The following is a 17,559-nucleotide window of genomic DNA, read 5'->3' as shown; positions in this document are numbered from 1 at the left end:
GCAACTTAGTGAGACTCCCCCCCCGCAACACCCCATTGCTACAAAAAATTAAAAATTAGCCAGGCTTGGTGACACATACCTGTCGTCCCAGCTACTTGAGAGGCTGAAGTGGGAAGATCCCTTGAGCCCAGGAGGTTGAGGCTGTGGCCATGCCACTGCACTCCAGCCTGGACGACAGAGAGAGACCCTGTTTCAAACACAAAAACAAAAAAAGAGAAAATAAAAAAGAAAGAAATAGTGCTTACTACATGCAAGGCATTGTTCTAAGAGGTTTACCAATATTGACTCATTTAACCCTGACACTCACCATGGTTAGATGGTTTTGATCACTTTAGTGGCTACGTGGAGACCAGTCTGGACACATGTTGTTGTGGTGCCGGATAAAGATGAAGGGATGTGCCTGTAGTCTCAGTTACTCAGGAGGCTAAGGTGGCAGGATCACTTGAGCCAGGGAGGTAGAGGCTGGAGCTGAGACTGTGCCACTGCACTCCAGCGTGGGCAACAGAGCAAGACCTTGTCTCTCTGTCTCTCTCTCTTTTTTTTGAGACGGAGTTTTGCTTTTGTGGCTCAGGCTGGAGTGCAGTGGCTTAGTCTTTGCTCACGGCAACCTCTGCCTCCTGGGTTCAAGCGATTCTCCTGCCTCAGCCTCCCGGTAGCTGGGATTACAGGTGCCACCACGCCTGTCAATTTTTTTTTTTTTCTGTATTTTTAATAGAGATGGGGTTTCTCCATGTTGGTCAGGCTGGTCTCGAGCTTCCAACCTCAGGTGATCCGCCCGTCTCGGACTCCCAAAGTGCTGGAATTACAGGCGTGAGCCACAGCGCCCGGCCAAGACCTCGTTTCAAACAAAAAAGGAAAGAAAAGGAGGGAAGGAGGTGATGGCTTTTAGAATTAATTAATTTGTGTGCTTTCAATTCTTCTATATCTGTAGGTTGCTTGATGGCCCAGACTACCACGGCAAAGGAGTCATTTGCATTTGAAGAGAATGTGTCTTCCGCAGTTGTTAGATGGAGTTTCTATAAATATCATCAGGTCAAGTTAGTCGGCAGTACTGTTCAAGTCTTTTATAAATTGATAATTTTCCAGTTATTTTATGGATTTGTCTATTTCTCCTTTCACTGCTATATCTTCCAAACTGATTCAGAGAGCTGCAGTTAGGACCGTACTATTGCAGAGAGGATAGAATGTTTGGGACCAGAAGAAACGTTTTATCTCTTTAAATTTACTCTCGTACGCAGAAAACAAAGTAGGAATAAACTACGTATCCCAGCAAGCCTAGCGGAACTCAGGGCAAATGCAAATAAGGGAGTCTGGGCATTCGGCTACGCCCCTTTTCTGGGTTGGCAAGGCAACTGATACCCAAGCCAGCCAATCGGTGATAGGCTCACCTGCAGGGGCGGGGCTTGACGAGAGCCAATAGAACGCGGGGACGGTTGTTCTTCGGGCCAATGGGTTGGGCGACAGGGCGGGCTTTTGATGAAGGGTCGGCGGTGGGAAAGATGGCGGCGACTCTGGGACCTCTTGGGTGGTGGCAGAAGTGGCGGCGATGTTTGTCGGCTCGGGATGGGTCCAGGATGTTACTCCTTCTTCTTTTGTTGGGGTCTGGGCAGGGGCCACAGCAAGTCGGGGCGGGTCAGACGTTCGAGTACTTGAAACGGGAGCACTCGCTGTCGAAGCCCTACCAGGGTGAGGCGCCCAGGGTGAGGTGGTCGTGCAGTGGGGCGGGCTTCGGGACTTGATTTCAGGGGTAGAGGCGGGGGCGGCGAAGGGCTTCGTGGCCCGGAGGAAACTGCTGGCGGTGGTGGGGCCCACGGGGACTCCCTCCGCGTTTGGGAGCCACAGGTCTGAAAGTCAGGAGTTAGGTGTGCCTGCCAAGCTCTGGAAGTTTCCAGTAGGTAAAGGCAGGGCTGTCGGGTGCCACTAGTGCTAGGCCTGGAGTTAGACAGGAGGAGTTTGGGAAGGGGAGAGAATTGAGAATGGTGAGGGGTAATTGAGGGCTACTAGCAATGAGCCGGTCTCCAGAGGGACCTGTGGATGTGCTAGAAATAAAGCAAGAGGAAGAACTGGGGTAGAACTTGAACGGAATGAGAAGAAAGATGATAAAATTATGCTGCTGGGTAGAACCACCTTCTCTTCTGCAGCCTAGGGGCCCTATTGATGAAAGACGTTAGGGTTTACACAACTCTAAGCACAGCTTATCGGCCAGAAAATTGATACAGTTAGCTACAAAACGTTGACAAACCAGTGCAGATGGCTTAACTAACACAAGTCTTTCCCCACTAAGGCATAAGTAGTGGGACACAAAACAGTTCAAAGTGCAAGAGTATACGCTACTACTAAGGGTAATCATTTATTCCCTTACATGCCTGGATAGCCTGTGTGCTGATCTCTTTGCTAATATTCATGAGTTTGCAGACACGAAGTTTTCACTCTTAAAGAAGTTTATAGTTGAGGGTACAGGGAGTAGCTTCACACTTTAAGGGTTGTTTAAAGAAAGAATGTGACAGCCGGGTGCGGTGGCTCCCGCCTGTAATCCCAGCACTTGGGGAGGCCGAGACGGGCGGATCACGAGGTCAGGAGATCGAGACCATCCTGGCTAACACGGTGAAACCCCGTCTGTACTAAAAATACAAAAAAATTAGCCGGGTGTGGTGGCGGGCGCCTGTAGTCCCAGCTGCTGGGGAGGCCGAGGCAGGAGAATGGCGTGAACCTGGGAGGCGGAGCTTGCAATGAGCTGAGATGCGCCACTGCACTTCAGCCTGGGCAACAGAGCGAGACTCCATCTCAAAAAAAGAAAAGAAAAGAAAAGAAAGAATGTGACTAAGCGCCAGAGACGTGAGGGTCAAACTCTTTTTGTTTTTATTTATATATTTTTAGAGACAGGGTCTTGTTCCATTGCCTAGGCTGGAGTACAGTGGCACAATCATGGCTCATGCAGTTTCACCCTCCTGGGCTCAAGCGATCCTGCCACCTCAGCCTGCTGAGTAGCTAGGACTATAGACAAGGACAACCACACCTGGCTAATTTTTATTTTTTTGGTAAAGACAGGGTCTTTCTATGTTGCCTAGACTGGTCTCAAACTGCTGACCTCAAGATGCCCTCCCTCCTCAGCATCTTAAAGAGTGGGGATTACAGGGGTGAGCCACTGCACCTGACCTGTCAAACTCTTTTTGATGTAACTCAGGAAAATTTTTTTCTTTTCTTTTTTTTTTTTTTTTTTTTTTTGAGACGGAGTCTCGCTCTGTCACCCAGGCTAGAGTGCGGTGGCCGGATCTCAGCTCACTGCAAGCTCCGCCTCCCGGGTTCACGCCATTCTCCTGCCTCAGCCTCCCGAGTAGCTGGGACTACAGGCGCCCGCCACCTCGCCCGGCTAGTTTTTTTGTATTTTTTAGTAGAGACGGGGTTTCACCGTGTTAGCCAGGATGGTCTCGATCTCCTGACCTCGTGATCCGCCTGTCTCGGCCTCCCAAAGTGCTGGGATTACAGGCATGAGCCACCGCGCCCGGCCAGGAAAATTTTTTTCTTTTACGATGCTGAAGTTTATTCACATATTACAACGGGAAGAATGGATGTGAGCTATGGTTACTGTAGCATGCATAAAGTGATAGTTCTGATGTACTTTGGGGTCCTCACCTGACAAAGGCCTTGTGAAAGTTGTAGAAATTGTAAGGATTTAAGATTCATGAGTGACAAGATAGGAGACTGAGTGACATTAAAGGGGGAAAAAGATGATGGCTCAGCTTTCAGAGGCTCTGTGGTGGCTGCTTTCTGAATGGATTGGTGTTGAAGAGTATGAACTGATCTACTTCCTTCCTGTAGGTGTGGGCACTGGCAGTTCCTCACTGTGGAATCTGATGGGCAATGCCATGGTGATGACCCAGTATATCCGCCTTACCCCAGATATGCAAAGTAAACAGGGTGCCTTGTGGAACCGGGTGGTAAGAATCTCTCTCCCTCCTGTGTTGGTGACCCAGAAAGACCTAAAAGGTTCAGCAGTGGCATACTGATTTAATTTTACTGTCTATCCCCCTGGTATTCCGTCTTCTGTGGATATCAAGGATCTTTATTTTTGAGATTATTCTGACCTTCATAATAAATAAATCAGGTATTTAGGAAAATGCTATTTAATTATAGCAAATAATTCATTTTTTTCCCCCCCCCTGAAATGTCTTTAATTCCTGATTGGCCCAATAGTACTACTCCTTAGGGTTTAATAATAACTTAACTCCTGCTTAACCACTTTGTAAGAAGATTGTAAGAAGACCAGAGTGCAGTGGCACAATCATAGCTCACTACAGCCTCAAACTCCTGGGTTTAAGGGATCCTCCTCCCTCAGCCTCCTGAGTAGCTGAGACTACAGGCATGTGCCACTGCACCTGGCTCATCTTAAAAATATTTTTTGTAGAGATGGGATCTTGCTGTGTTGCCCAGGCTGGTCTCAAATTCTTGGTCTCAAACAGTCCTCCTGCCTTGGCCTCCCAAAGGTCTGGGATTACAGGTGTGAGCCACCAGGCCTCGTTGAGAGTACTCTCTCAAATTGATCCCAAACCTTATCCCAGCATCCCCACCTTGTTATCTCAATTTGAAGAGTCTGATATAAAATTTTATTTTCATGTGAAAGCCACTCTGAGCTATTGGTCATTTTATTTGTACTTCTCTGGACCTTTTCTAGCTGCATTGTCTTCCTTGAGGTATGGCGACAAGAAGTGAATGCAGTATTCCTGGTGTGGCTGCACTGTGATTTTGTACAAGTGTAAGATGATGCTTTCTTTTCTGTTTCCAGGGCTCTTTCTAAATCTTTTATGACCAGTTTACTTTTGGGCATGACTGGCATCCTTTGATACTTTCTCTGGAGCTCTCATAAACTAAGAACCTACTTTTACATGGCTTTTCTCATTGGTTGTAGATAAGTGAATCTCAGAAAAGAGAACGATTTCTTTTCCTTGTTCAGGAGGGCAAGAGAAATTTCTACATTAGCCATCTGCACAAACTGGCCCCTTAACCTAGATCATAGTGCTGAGCTCATTTTTGGACAGAGTACAGAGCATTGTGTTTTGGTAGGAGAGATAAAGGACAGTTGAAAGACTGGGGTTCTTGGTCCAGCTCTGTTACAGTCCTCCTGTGAGCCCTCAGCAGATTATTTAACCTCTTAGTTTTCTGTTCCTCCATCTGATACATGAGCTTTAGAATACCTGTTTTACTTGCCCACTGGGCTTGTTGTGAGAATAAAATAAGACGATAGACATGAAAAGACTGTGGCAAGTTAAAATGGTTACAGAAATATGTGTTATGTCATTACACTTGTATAAGTTTGTTGGTGGGGCTCTTGTGGGTTACCGGATGATTATGTTCAAGGCTTGATACTCCGCTGCTGTCTTGCTGGCTCTCTGTCTCTACATAACTTGTAGCCTCAGTTCTAGTATAGCCTCTAGTTCTTCCCTTTTTCAGATTTCTGATACCTGTATTTGCTGTTATCTGGCTATCACCATGACTGTGGGCTTATTTCTGAGTTATTTGAATGGGATCCATTTGTTTGAGCAATGGTTCTCAAATTTGGCTATCCATTGGAATTGATGCCTGGGTGTCACCCCCAGAGATTCTGATCTAATTGGAATAGGGTGCAGCTTGGCCATTGGGATTTTTTAAAACTGCCTAGGTGAATCCAGTGTGTGGCAGAATTTCAGAAACACAATTATATATGGTCCTGGGCAAAACAGTATAGCATTGTGCTGTAGGAGGCCAAGAATCAGTGACAGACACCTCTTGGCTCACTGAGAACTTCTGTGACACTGCCCTGTTCCCAGGGGCATAATACCTACCTCCTGGCAGCTTCCTGCCCCACTGAATTTCACTCTTTCTCCGAAAGTTTTTTTTTTTTTTGAGACAGGGTCTCATCACTCTGTAAGCTAGGCTGGAGTGCAGTGGCACTGTCACAGCTCACTGCAGTCTGGACCTCCTGGGCTCAAGTTATCCTCCCACCGTAGCCTCTCAAAATGCTTGGATTACTGGTGTGAGCTACTGTGCCTGGCCTTTCTCTGAAATCTTTTCTTTTTTTTTTGAGATGGAGTCTCCCTGTGTTGCCCAGGCTGGAGTGCAGTGGCGCGATCTTGGCTCACTGCAAGCTCCACCTCCTTGGGTTCACACCATTCTCCTACCTCAGCCTCCCAAGTAGGTGGGACTACAGGCGCCCGCCACCACACCCAGCTAATTTTTTGTATTTTTTAGTAGAGACGGGGTTTCACCATGTTAGCCAGGATGATTTTGATCTCCTGACCTTGTGATCTGCCCGCCTTGGCCTCCCAAAGTGCTGGGATTAAAGGCGTCAGCCACTGTGCTGGGCCCTTTCTCTGAAATCTTTTTTTTTTTTTTTTTTTTGAGATGGAGTCTCACTCTGTCACCCAGGCTGGAGTACAGTGGCGCCATCTCGGCTCACTGCAAGCTCCACCTCCTGGGTTCATGCCAGTCTCCTGCCTCAGCCTCCTGAGTAGCTGGGACTACAGGTGCCCGCCACCACGGCTGCCTACTTTTTTTTTGTATTTTCAGTAGAGACGGGGTTTCACCGTGTTAGCCAGGATAGTCTCTATCTCCTAACCTCCGTGATCTGCGCCCGCCTCGGCCTCCCAAAGTGCTGAGATTACAGGCGTGAGCCACCGCACCCGGCCGTCTGAAATCTTAATGAAACAGCAGAGAGCTAAGAATCCAGAGTGACAAGACAGAGACTGGCTTATTAGAGTAGGATAACCTATTGGAGATTTCAGGGCCCCTTGCTAAATGCAGGAGTACCCAACCTCCTTTCATTTTGACTATGTACTTCTAATATGAATACTTTTGGAAAATATCCCAGAAATAAAAAATGAAAACTGAAAATGATCTAGCAATATGTTGCCCAGAACAGTCTATTTGGAGAGCCTTTGGCTGAACCCAGCTGGTCTGTCTGTTCTTCCTTCACTTCTTTCTTCACAGTAGACTTTTAACCAGAAGCTTCCCTAAATCAACTACCCACTCTCATTTTTTTCTTGAAACCGTTCAACTGTTTAAAACACTTAACCATCCACTCGCATCCTTCTCCAGGTGCATTTAAGCTTCTTGGCCATGGATGGGAGGATTTGGGGAACTGTAACTTGCTCTTCTTATGAGAATTCTGGTTTACCCCTCAGCTTGGCAGAGGGCCAGGTCTAGCTAATTAGAGTTGCTTGTAGTATCTGCTAATTATTCCTGGAAACCTTTGCATAATAGCTTAGCTTTTCTTTTTCTACTATAATAAATTAGGCTTTGACCTTTCTTTAAATCCAGCTTTTCAGAGTCTTTCTGTCTGAGGGGTGATCTTGAGTTGTAAATGAGTATGGATTCAGCCATCTGTACTCTAAAAGCCGAGCTACTTTGCTGGGGGGATGTAGGATCACAGGAGTGGAGTTTGGTATACTCTTGTCTTTCCCAGCTTTGGAGTTCTGTCCGGTTTCTGTTGGGAAATGTTGAAGATAATTGGGGGGTTTATTCATTTTCATATTAAATCTCTAAACAGTTGAGTGGTTGAATCCGTTTAATTTTATGACGTGAACACTAGCAAGTCTTAGATTTAGGTTTTAACCCTTAGCCTCGTGTTAACCTGCATCTGTGTGTTTTCCGAGTCTGCTGATTGCTGATGCGGGCTTGAGGGGTTTTGCATTTCATGCTCCTTGTTGATTCTAATGTCTTTTTTACTTTAGCCATGTTTCCTGAGAGACTGGGAGTTGCAGGTGCACTTCAAAATCCATGGACAAGGAAAGAAGAATCTGCATGGGGACGGCTTGGCAATCTGGTACACAAAGGATCGGATGCAGCCAGGTATTGGGACCCTGTGTTACTCTTGTGTGGGTATGACAACCTGCTTTTTCATGTGCCCTCTTTTTGAAAAGTTTCCTTCCCCACCGTGCCAGCTGTTTTCCCTCTCCTTTAATGTATGTGGATGAACACTGGCCTCTCTAGTCTCTAGAATGGGATCTGAGTCCTCATAAGCAGCTGAATTTGGCTCATCCTGAGGCAGTTGCTTGCTTGTTACTTCTTTCTGAGTTTCCTTGTGAAACTACCTGGCCTGTTGGCTGGATGAAAGCACTGGCTCTCCTGAACACTGACGATTGGGTGAGCTGATTTCTTCTGAGCATTCACAGTGAATGATCTCAGCACTGCTGAGTCAAGAGAAGAGTTATCTATTTTCCTTGTGTAGGAGCTATTATTGCTCCACGTAGATGGCAGGCTCAACCTGATTTGACCTGATCTCTTTTGCAACAAGAAGAAGAACTAGGGAATTCAGTTCTCTCTTGGGGGCATAGTCTTTACCAAGTGTTTGTAAAGCAGAATTCTGTAGGGGCACCCTAGCATCCAGTTTGGATGAGGAAGCTGCCTGAGTGCTAAATAAGGTTGCAGTGGCCTTCTCTCTTTCCCTCGCCTCCAACAACAAACAATTACAGATATTTACTGGGCATTGTTACAGGCCATGTGCTTTGCTGGGTACTTGTACATGTATTTTCTCATCTTGAGAGAGGCTTGGGAGTCTTTTGAATTTTACTTTTTCCTCCATCATAGTGATATGTTATTCCTTTATCAACTCTTAGCTTTATTTCATTGTTCATCATCTGTTCTCTCTCTCTAGGGCCTGTGTTTGGAAACATGGACAAATTTGTGGGGCTGGGAGTATTTGTAGACACCTACCCCAATGAGGAGAAGCAGCAAGAGGTAATGGCAAGTGTCAGAGCCTAGATCAGCTGCACTGACATCACAGTTCTTTGCCTCAGGAATGTTGTACAGGAGGGAACAAAGGGGATAGAAAGTTGAGGGGTTCTTCATCTATTGAACTTCGAAAGTTAATGTCCTTGTCAGTGTTTTTTCTAGAGGAACTGTTTAGGAGTGCACAGTCCTTTGGGAATAGCTGTCTTGAACAAGGGCTTTTTCTTTAGTGTGAATCATGTTCTCTCTTTTGCCTATTAGATAGCCACTGAAATTGAGCGTGTTTGGTTGGTTGGTGATTTGGCTGCTCCAGAGCAAGCCGGATTTATGTAACTCAGCCTCCCGTGACTTCTAATCCATCAGTGCTGTGCTCTCTTCTGCAACTTGCACACACTTTTCAGCATCTTTTTCTTCTTCCTCATCTCAGACCTGAAGAACAGGTCTCCTGCCTATAGAAAAGGCTATAATTGACCAGGAGCAGTGGCTCATACCTGTAAGCCCAGCACTTTGGGAGGCCGAGGCTGGCGGATCACCTGAGGTCAGGAGTTTGAGACCAGCTTTGCCAACATGGTGAAACCCCGTCTCTACTAAATATACAAAAATTAGACGGGTGTGGTGGCGGGTGCCTGTAATCTCAGCTACCTGGGAGGCTGAGGCAGGAGAATCAGACCACTGCACACCACTGCACTAGCTCCCTGGGCAGCAGAGTGAGACTGTCTCAAAAAAAAAAGGAAAGAAAGAAAAGAAAGAAGAAAAGGCTATAAGGGAAGGAAATTGATGAAAGCCCAGCATTTTATTGGAACCTAGTATCTGGCTGTTGGCGAGCCTTTTTGTTACCTGACCCTAAGGGTTTTTTGGTGCTTGCTTTTTTTTTTTTTTTTTTTTTTTTTGAGATGGAGTCTTGCTCTGTCGCCCAGGCTGGAGGGCAGTGGCATGATCTCGGCTCACTGCAAGCTCCGCCTCCCAGGTTCAAACCATTCTCCCCCCTCAGCCTCCTGAGTAGCTGGGACTACAGGTGTGTGCCACCACACCTGGCTAATTTTTGTGTTTTTAGTAGAGACGGGGTTTCACCTTGTTGGTCAGGCTGGTCTCGAACCCCTGACCTCGTGATCTGCCCGCCTCGGCCTCCCAAAGTGCTAGGATTACAGGCATGAGCCACCATGCCTGGCTATTGCTTTCTTATATTGACAGTGGGTTTGTACTCTTTCTGTGTCCTATGGCACTGCCATCAGATGGTGGGAAATTATGACAGGTTGTTGCTGGGTATCCTTTTAGCTAAGTAATACCTAGCGAGGAAAGCAGGATTAGAAATAGAGGCAAAGGTCACATTATTTTTCCCCCAAAGGTTTATTATGAAAAATTTCAAACTTAAGGAACATTAGAAAGCTGGGCATGGTGGCTCACGCCTGTAATCCCAGCACTTTGGGAGGCCGAGGTGGGCGGATTACTTGAGGTTAGGAGTTCGAGACCAGCCTGGCCAACACTGTGAAACCCTGTCTCCACTAAAAATACAAAAATTAGTATTTTTGTTAGTATTAGTATTAGTATTAGTATTTTGTTAGTATTAACCTGTAGTCCCAGCTACTTGGGAGGCTGTGGTGGGAGAGTCACTTGAACCTGGGAGGTGGAGGTTGCAGTGAGCTGAGAGCACGCCATTGCACTCCAGCCGATAATCCCAGCTACTCGGGATGCTGAGTCAGGAGAATGGCTTGAATCCGGGAGGCGGAGGTTGCAGTGAGCTGAGATCGCACCACTGCACTCCAGCCTAGGCAACAGAGCGAGATTGTCACCAAAACAAACAAAAAAATTAGAAGGATAGAGAATGATCATTGTATCTGTGATTCAACAGTTGTTAACATTTCCCACATAGCTCACTTTATTTTTTATTTATATTTAGTTTTTGAGATGGAGTCTTGCTCGTCTCCAGGCTGGAGAGCAGTGGCGCAATCTCGGCTCACTGCAACCTCCACCTCCCGGATTCAAGCCATTCTCCTGCCTCAGGCCTCCCGAGTAACTAGGACTATAGGCACATGCCACCATGCCCAGCTAATTTTTTTTTTTTTTTTTGAGACGGAGTCTCGCTCTGTCGCCCAGGCTGGAGTGCAGTGGCGGGATCTCAGCTCACTGCAAGCTCCGCCTCCCAGGTTCACGCCATTCTCCTGCCTCAGCCTCCCAAATAGCCAGGACTACAGGCGCCCGCCACCTCGCCCGGCTAATTTTTTTTGTATTTTTTAGTAGAAACGGGGTTTTGCCATGTTAGCCAGGATAGTCTCGATCTCCTGACCTCGTGATCCGCCCGTCTCGGCCTCCCAAAGTGCCGGGATTACAGGCTTGAGCCACCGTGCCCAGCCCTAATTTTTGTATTTTTAGTAGCGACAGGGTTTCACCATGTTGGCTAGGATGGTCTCCATCTCTTGACCTCAGGTGATTCGCCCACCCCGACCTCCCGAAGTGGTGAGGTTACAGGTATGAGCCACCGCGCCCAGCGAGCTCACTTTAGAGGGGGTGGAACGTGAGACCTGAGTTAGGAGAATCACCTTTTGTTGTGGATCAGTTCCAGCTGCTTCTCTGTGTTCCTTCTGGGCTGTTCTTCATTCCACATACATTAACCACTTTCTAGGTGCCAGGCCCTGGGGATTAGTGAGCAGGATAACATGGTCCTTGTGCTCCGTAGCCCTGAGAATGCTGATGGGGGAACTCTGGGGCACTGTGGGAGGACACAGCAGGCTTCCAACCTGAGGCGGGGCAGTACTGCTGCTGCTGCTGCTGGGGAGGGCTTCTTCCAGGAAGTGCCTTTAGGTTGAGGTCTGTAGAGTAAGGAACCAGCGTCCCATGCAGAGGGAAAAAAGCATGTGTAAGGTCCTAAGGTTAAGAGGGGGAATGATGAGGCCGGGCGCGGTGGCTCATGCCTGTAATCCCAGCACTTTGGGAGGCCGAGGTGGGTGTTTCACGAGGTCAGGAGATCGAGACTACCCTGGCCAACATGGGGAAATCCCGTCTCTACTAAAAATACAAAATTTAGCCAGGCGTGGTGGCGTGCTTCTGTAATCCCAGCTACTCAGGAGGCTGAAGCAGGAGAATCGCTTGAACCTGGGAGGTGGAGGTTGGAGTGTGAGTCAAGATTGTGCCGCAGCACTCCAGCCTGGGCGATAGAGTGAGACTCCATCTCAAAAAAAAAAAAAAGAGAGGGAATGATGAGTGTGTGGAAATAAAGTAGAATCAGAGACAGATGAGGCTAGAATGAAAAGCAGGGCCAGTAGTCTTGTCATGTTGCACAGTTCCTGGGGCTGCCGTTCACCTTGCATTCCATAGTATTAACACCGTAGCTTCGGCATGTTAGCCACTGAGGCTGAGCAGCGTCTGCTTGGGTGGTTGGTGGTTGAACTGTTTAGACGAGAGCCAGGGCAGGCTGAACGTGTGTGACTCATGCTCACCGTACACCACGTGGGGCTGGGTTCTGAAGGATTGTGTTCCCGTTGAAGAGTCTGGACTTGGTTCTGAAGGGGTAGGTGCATTAAAGGATTTTATTGAAGAGGATCATGACTGGATTTGTAGTCACGCTGAGGAAATAGCGGTAGTTAGAGATGCGTCCGAATAAGAGTTGTCAGCTTTAGGGCTTGACAGGAGTTTTAAACTTGTCTCTCTGTTTCTTCCAGAAACAAATTGTTCAAACTCTGTTAGCTCCCATTTCACCATGAGATAGTAGTAATTCTGATTTGAGAAAGTAGAGATTCTGATTTGGGTTTATTTTGTAAGGATTTTATAGATGTTAATTTAAAAAAATTGATTTTGGATGGTAACAATAGGGACATCTTTTCTGGCTTGCTGTTGTGGTTCTTACTTCCAAGTGCACATTGTAATTCCCTGGAGAACTTTTAAAACTATTGATATCCAGTCCCGACCCCAGAGCTTCTGATTCAGTTCGTCTGAAGTGCAGTCTAGGCAGCCTTCCTTTTCTAAAGCTTTCCGGGGGATTCACATGTATAGCCGAGGCTGAGAACCCTGGACTAACATGGGTCCCTTTTTTCCTTGTGAAACTAAATTTAAGGCCGAGTGCGGTGGCTCACTCCTGTAATCCCAGCACTTTGGAAGGTCGAGGCGGACAGAGCATGAGGTCAGGAGTTCGAGACCAGCCTGGCCAACATAGTGATACCCTGTCTCTACTAAAAATACAAAAATTAGCCAGGCGTGGTGGCACATGCCTGTAGTCCCAGCTACTTGGGAGGCTGAGGCAGGAGAATGGCTTGAACCTGGAAGGCAGAGGTTACCTGGGAGCCAAGATATTGCACTCCAGCCTGGGCGACAAGAGCAAGACTCCGTCTCAAAAACAACAACCGTAAAACAAAACAAAACAAAACAAAACAAACTTCCCGATTATTAGATGGCTGCTGTGTGCCAGGTACTTTGCAAATATTGTCTTAATCCTTGTCAAACCTCCTTATAGTCTGTATTTTTCACATTTTACCAGTGAGTAAACAAAGGCTTAGAGAAGTTAAGTGTCTGTTTCAAGGTAATAGTCAATATAAAGTGAAGCACAGGTCCACCAGATTCCAGAAGCTGTGCTTTTATCTATGATGGTCTACCATCTCCCATCCTTTTTTTTTTTCTCTCTCAGATTGTTTTCTTTCTTGAGAATGGAGACATTTATTATTATTGTTATTATTTTATTTTATTTATTTATTTTTTTGAGACGGAGTCTCACTCTGTCACCCAGGCTGGAGTGCAGTGGCGCAATCTCGGCTCACTGCAAGCTCTGCCTCCCGGGTTCACGCCATTCTCCTGCTTCAGCCTCCTGAGTAGCTGAGACTACAGGTGCCCACCACCATGCCTGGCTAATTTTTTATATTTTTAGTAGAGATGAGGTTTCACCATGTTAGCCAGGATGGTCTTGATCTCCTGACCTCATGATCCACCCGCCTTGGCCTCCCAAAGTGCTGGGAATACAGAGGTGAGCCACTGCGCCTGGCCTTATTTTATTTTTTTGAAATGGAGTCTTGCTCTGTTGCCCAGGCTGGAGTGCGGTGGCACGATCTCGGATCACTGCAACCTCCGCCTCCTGGGTTCAGTGATTCTCCTGCCTCAGCCTTTGGGGTAGCTGGGATTTCAGGCACACTCCACCCAGTCTGGCTGATTACAGGCACACACCACCACATCTGGCTAATTGTTGTATTTTTAGAAGAGACGGGGTTTCACCACATTGACCAGGCTGGTCTCAAACTCCAGACCTCAAGTAATCTGCCCACCTCGGCCTCCCAAAGTGCTAGGATTGCAGGCATGAGCCACACCCAGCCTGTTAATATTATGTTTATATGCTGTCCTCTGCAATTTCAGTTCTTAGCACTTACATTCAGTCCAGAGAGTATAGAAAGTATCTTCCTTTCTACATCCCAACACCCTACAACTGTCTCAGAGGGTAAAATCAAATGTGTTTGTCAGTGGCATGTTTTACATCGATATACAAAACGGCACCAGGCATTGTTCTAAGCACTTTCACATACGTTATTATCATAACAACCTTTTGGGGTAGATGATAGTATTATCCCTATTTTATGGGTAAGAAACTGAAGTGCATGTAGAAAGATTACACAGCTTGTTAGTGTCACACACATAGTGGGTCTGACTCCAGAGACTCCAGTCTGATTGTTACTGCTTTATTATTTTGAGCTCGTTAAAGGAAGGTGACAAATACCGTACCTTTTGAGAACTTACAAATGACGGTGGTATGTGTGCAGAAGATGTCCCAGACAAGGAAGACAAGGAGCAGGTAGGAGGGTGTGCGGAACAATGCATGAAATTCCTCAAGATAGTGGTGAAAACGTTTTTCTGGTTTCTTGTTTCCTTGTCACCAGAGTCCACATGACGCTATTGCTCAACTTCTTACCACATTTGTTCATGAGAAAATATTGGGAAAATCATAGCAACCAGTAATGCATCTGAGAAGAGGGTGAGAGACTTCAGTATATAGGCTCAGTCCTCCCGCCTCAGCCTCCTTTCCAGTAGCTGGGACCACGGGCATGCGCCACCACACCTGGCTAATTTTTGTATTTTTGTAGAGATAGGGTTTTGCCATGTTGCCTAGGCTGGTCTCAAACTGCTATGCTCAAGTGATTTGCCTACCTTGGCCCCCCAAGGTGCTGGGATTACAGGCATGAGCCACTGCACCCGGCCCCTCAACTGTGGTTTAACATCTGAAAATTAATATACCATATTAATAGACTAAAGGAGAAACAACATATAATCATCTCAAAAGATAGAGAAAAAGTGACAAAATTTCATACCTCTTGATAATAAAACACTCAACAAATTAGGAATAGAAGAGGATTTCCTCAACCTGATAAAGGACATCTATGAAAAACTCACAGCTAACATATATGTGTGTGTGTGTGTGTGTGTGTGTCACACACACATTTTTTATTTTTATTTTATTTTTTGAGATAGAATCTCGCTCTGTCGCCTGGGCTGGAGTGCATTGGTGTGATCTTGGCTCACTGCAGCCTCTGCCTCCTGGGTTCAAGCAATTCTCCTGCCTCAGCCTCCCAAGTAGCTGAGATTACAGACATGCACCACCACACCTGGTTAATTTTTGTGTTTTTAGTGGAGACGGGGTATCACCATGTTGATCAGGCTAGTCTTAAACTCCTGACCTGAAGTGATCTGCTCATCTCGACCTCCCAAAGTGCTGGGATTACAGGCGTGAGTGAGCCACTGCGCCCAACCTTTTTGTTTTTTTGAGACAGAGTCTCACTCTGTCACCCAGGCTGGAGTGCAGTGGCATGATCTCTGCCCATTGCAACCTCCACCTCCTGGGTTCAAGCAATTCTTCTGCCTCAGCCTCCTGAGCAGCTGCGATTATAGGCGCCTGCTACCACTTCCGGCTAAGTTTTTGTATTTTTTTTTTTTTTTTTTTTTTTTTTTTTTGAGACGGAGTCTCACGCTGTTGCCCAGGCTGGAGTGCAGTGGCGCGATCTCGGCTCACTGCAAGCTCCGCCTCCTGGGTTCACGCCATTCTCCTGCCTCAGCCTCCTGAGTAGCTAGGACTACAGGCGCCCGCCACCGCGCCCGGCTAATTTTTTTTTGTATTTTTAGTAGAGACGGGGTTTCACTGTGGTCTCGATCTCCTGACCTTGTGATCCGCCCGCCTCGGCCTCCCAAAGTGCTGGGATTACAGGCTTGAGCCACCGCGCCCGGCCAGTTTTTGTATTTTTAATAGTGACAGGAGTTTGCCATGTTGGCCAGGCTGGTCTCGAACTCCTGACCTCAGGTGATCTGCCCATCTTGGCCTCCCAAAGTGCTGGAATTACAGGCATGAGCTCCTGTGCTTGGCTAGAAAAACCCACAGCTAACATATTTAATGGTAAACAGTTGAATTTTTTCCTTCTAAGATCAGGAATAAAACGAGGATATTGACTCTTACCACTTCTGTTTAACATTGTACTGGAGGATCTAGCCAGGGCAAGAGACATGAAAATGAAATAAAAGACATCAAGATTGGAAAGGAAGTAAAACTATTTCTATTTGCAGATGACAGAATATGGAAAATCCTAAGCAATCCACACACACAAAAAACTATTAGAACTACTAAATGAGTTTAGCAAGGTTGCAGGATAAAAGATCAGTATGCAAAAATCAGGTTTATTTCTTCTTTCTTTTTCTTTTTTTTTTTTTTTGAGACGGAGTCTTGCTGTGTTGCACAAGTTGGAGTTCAGTATCATGATATCTGCTCATTGCCACCTCTGCCTCCTGGGTTCAAGTGATTCTTCTACCTCAGCCTCCAGAGTAGCTGGGATTACAGGCATGCGCTACCATACCCAGCTAATTTCTGTATTTTTAGTAGAGATGGGGGTTCACCATGTTGGTCAGGCTGTTCTTGAACTCCTGACCTCATGATCCACCTGCCTCGGCCTCCCACAGTGCTGGGATTACAGGCTTGAGGTACCGCACCTGGCAAATCAGGTTTATTTCTATATATTTTCAATGAACAATCTGAAAATGAAATGAGAAAACAACTCCATTTGCACTATTATCAAAAAGAATAAAATACTTAGAAGTAAATTTGACCAGGTGTGGTGGCTTATGCCTGTAATCCCAGCACTTTTGAGGCCGAGGCGGGCGGATCATGAGGTCAGGAGATCGAGACCATTCTGGCTAATGTGGTGAAACCCTGTCTCTACTAAAAAAAATACAAAAAAATTAGCCAGATGTGGTGGCAGGCGCCTGTAGTCCCAGCTACTAAGGAGGCTGAGGCAGGAGAATGGCGTGAATCTGGGAGGCGGAGGTTGCAGTGAGCCGAGATCGCGCCACTGCACTCCAGCCTGGGCGACAGAATGAGACTCCGTCTCCAAAAAAAAAAAGAAAAGAAGAGTACATTTAACAGAAAAACTTTGACAACTACAAAATATTGTTGGGGCCAGGTGGCCCACACCTGTAATCCCAGCACTTATGGGAGGCAGAAGTGGGAGAATCACCTTAAGCCAGGCATTTGAAATGAGCCTGGGCAACATAGCAAGACCTTGTCTCTACAAAAAATAAAATTAGGCCGGGCGTGGTGGCTCACACATGTAATCCCAACAGGAGAGGGACTTTGGGAGGCTGAGACAGGTGGATCATGAGGTCAGGAGATTAAGACCCATCTTGATGGTGAAACCCCGTCTCTACTAAGAATACAAAAAAATTGGCCGGGCTTGGCAGTGTGCACCTATAGTCCCAGTTACTCAGGGGGCAGAGGCAGGAGAATTGCTTGAACCCGGGAGGCAGAGGCTGCAGTGAGCCGAGATTGCGCCACTGCACTCGACCCTGGGCGACAGAACAAGACTCTGTCTCAAAAAAAATTAGCCTGGTGTGGTGGGTGATGCATGC

The 17,559-nt window shown here is 46.7% G+C and overlaps 1 protein-coding gene across 3 annotated transcripts in view; it reads left to right on the top strand.

Moving 5' to 3' along the window:
- Nucleotides 1-1,453: 1,453 nt before the first annotated feature.
- Nucleotides 1,454-17,559, top strand: part of LMAN2L (lectin, mannose binding 2 like) — a 33,817-nt gene continuing 17,711 nt past the window's right edge. For 2 of the 3 annotated variants that reach the window (XM_050755138.1, XM_050755137.1), the window contains exons 1-4: nucleotides 1,454-1,686; nucleotides 3,820-3,938; nucleotides 7,707-7,824; nucleotides 8,630-8,712. In XM_050755138.1, the coding sequence (XP_050611095.1) occupies nucleotides 1,500-1,686; nucleotides 3,820-3,938; nucleotides 7,707-7,824; nucleotides 8,630-8,712 (507 nt within the window). In that variant the 5' untranslated portion in view covers nucleotides 1,454-1,499. Of the gene's footprint in view, nucleotides 1,687-3,819; nucleotides 3,939-7,706; nucleotides 7,825-8,629; nucleotides 8,713-17,559 lie in introns of those variants that run through there. The other variant, XM_050755139.1, reaches the window with a different exon arrangement.

This window comes from Macaca thibetana, chromosome 13 (assembly GCF_024542745.1).
Source record: "Macaca thibetana thibetana isolate TM-01 chromosome 13, ASM2454274v1, whole genome shotgun sequence".
NCBI classification, from domain to species: Eukaryota; Metazoa; Chordata; class Mammalia; order Primates; family Cercopithecidae; genus Macaca; species Macaca thibetana.
Note: the sequence above shows the minus strand (reverse complement) of the source record. Positions and strands in the feature narration are given on the sequence as shown.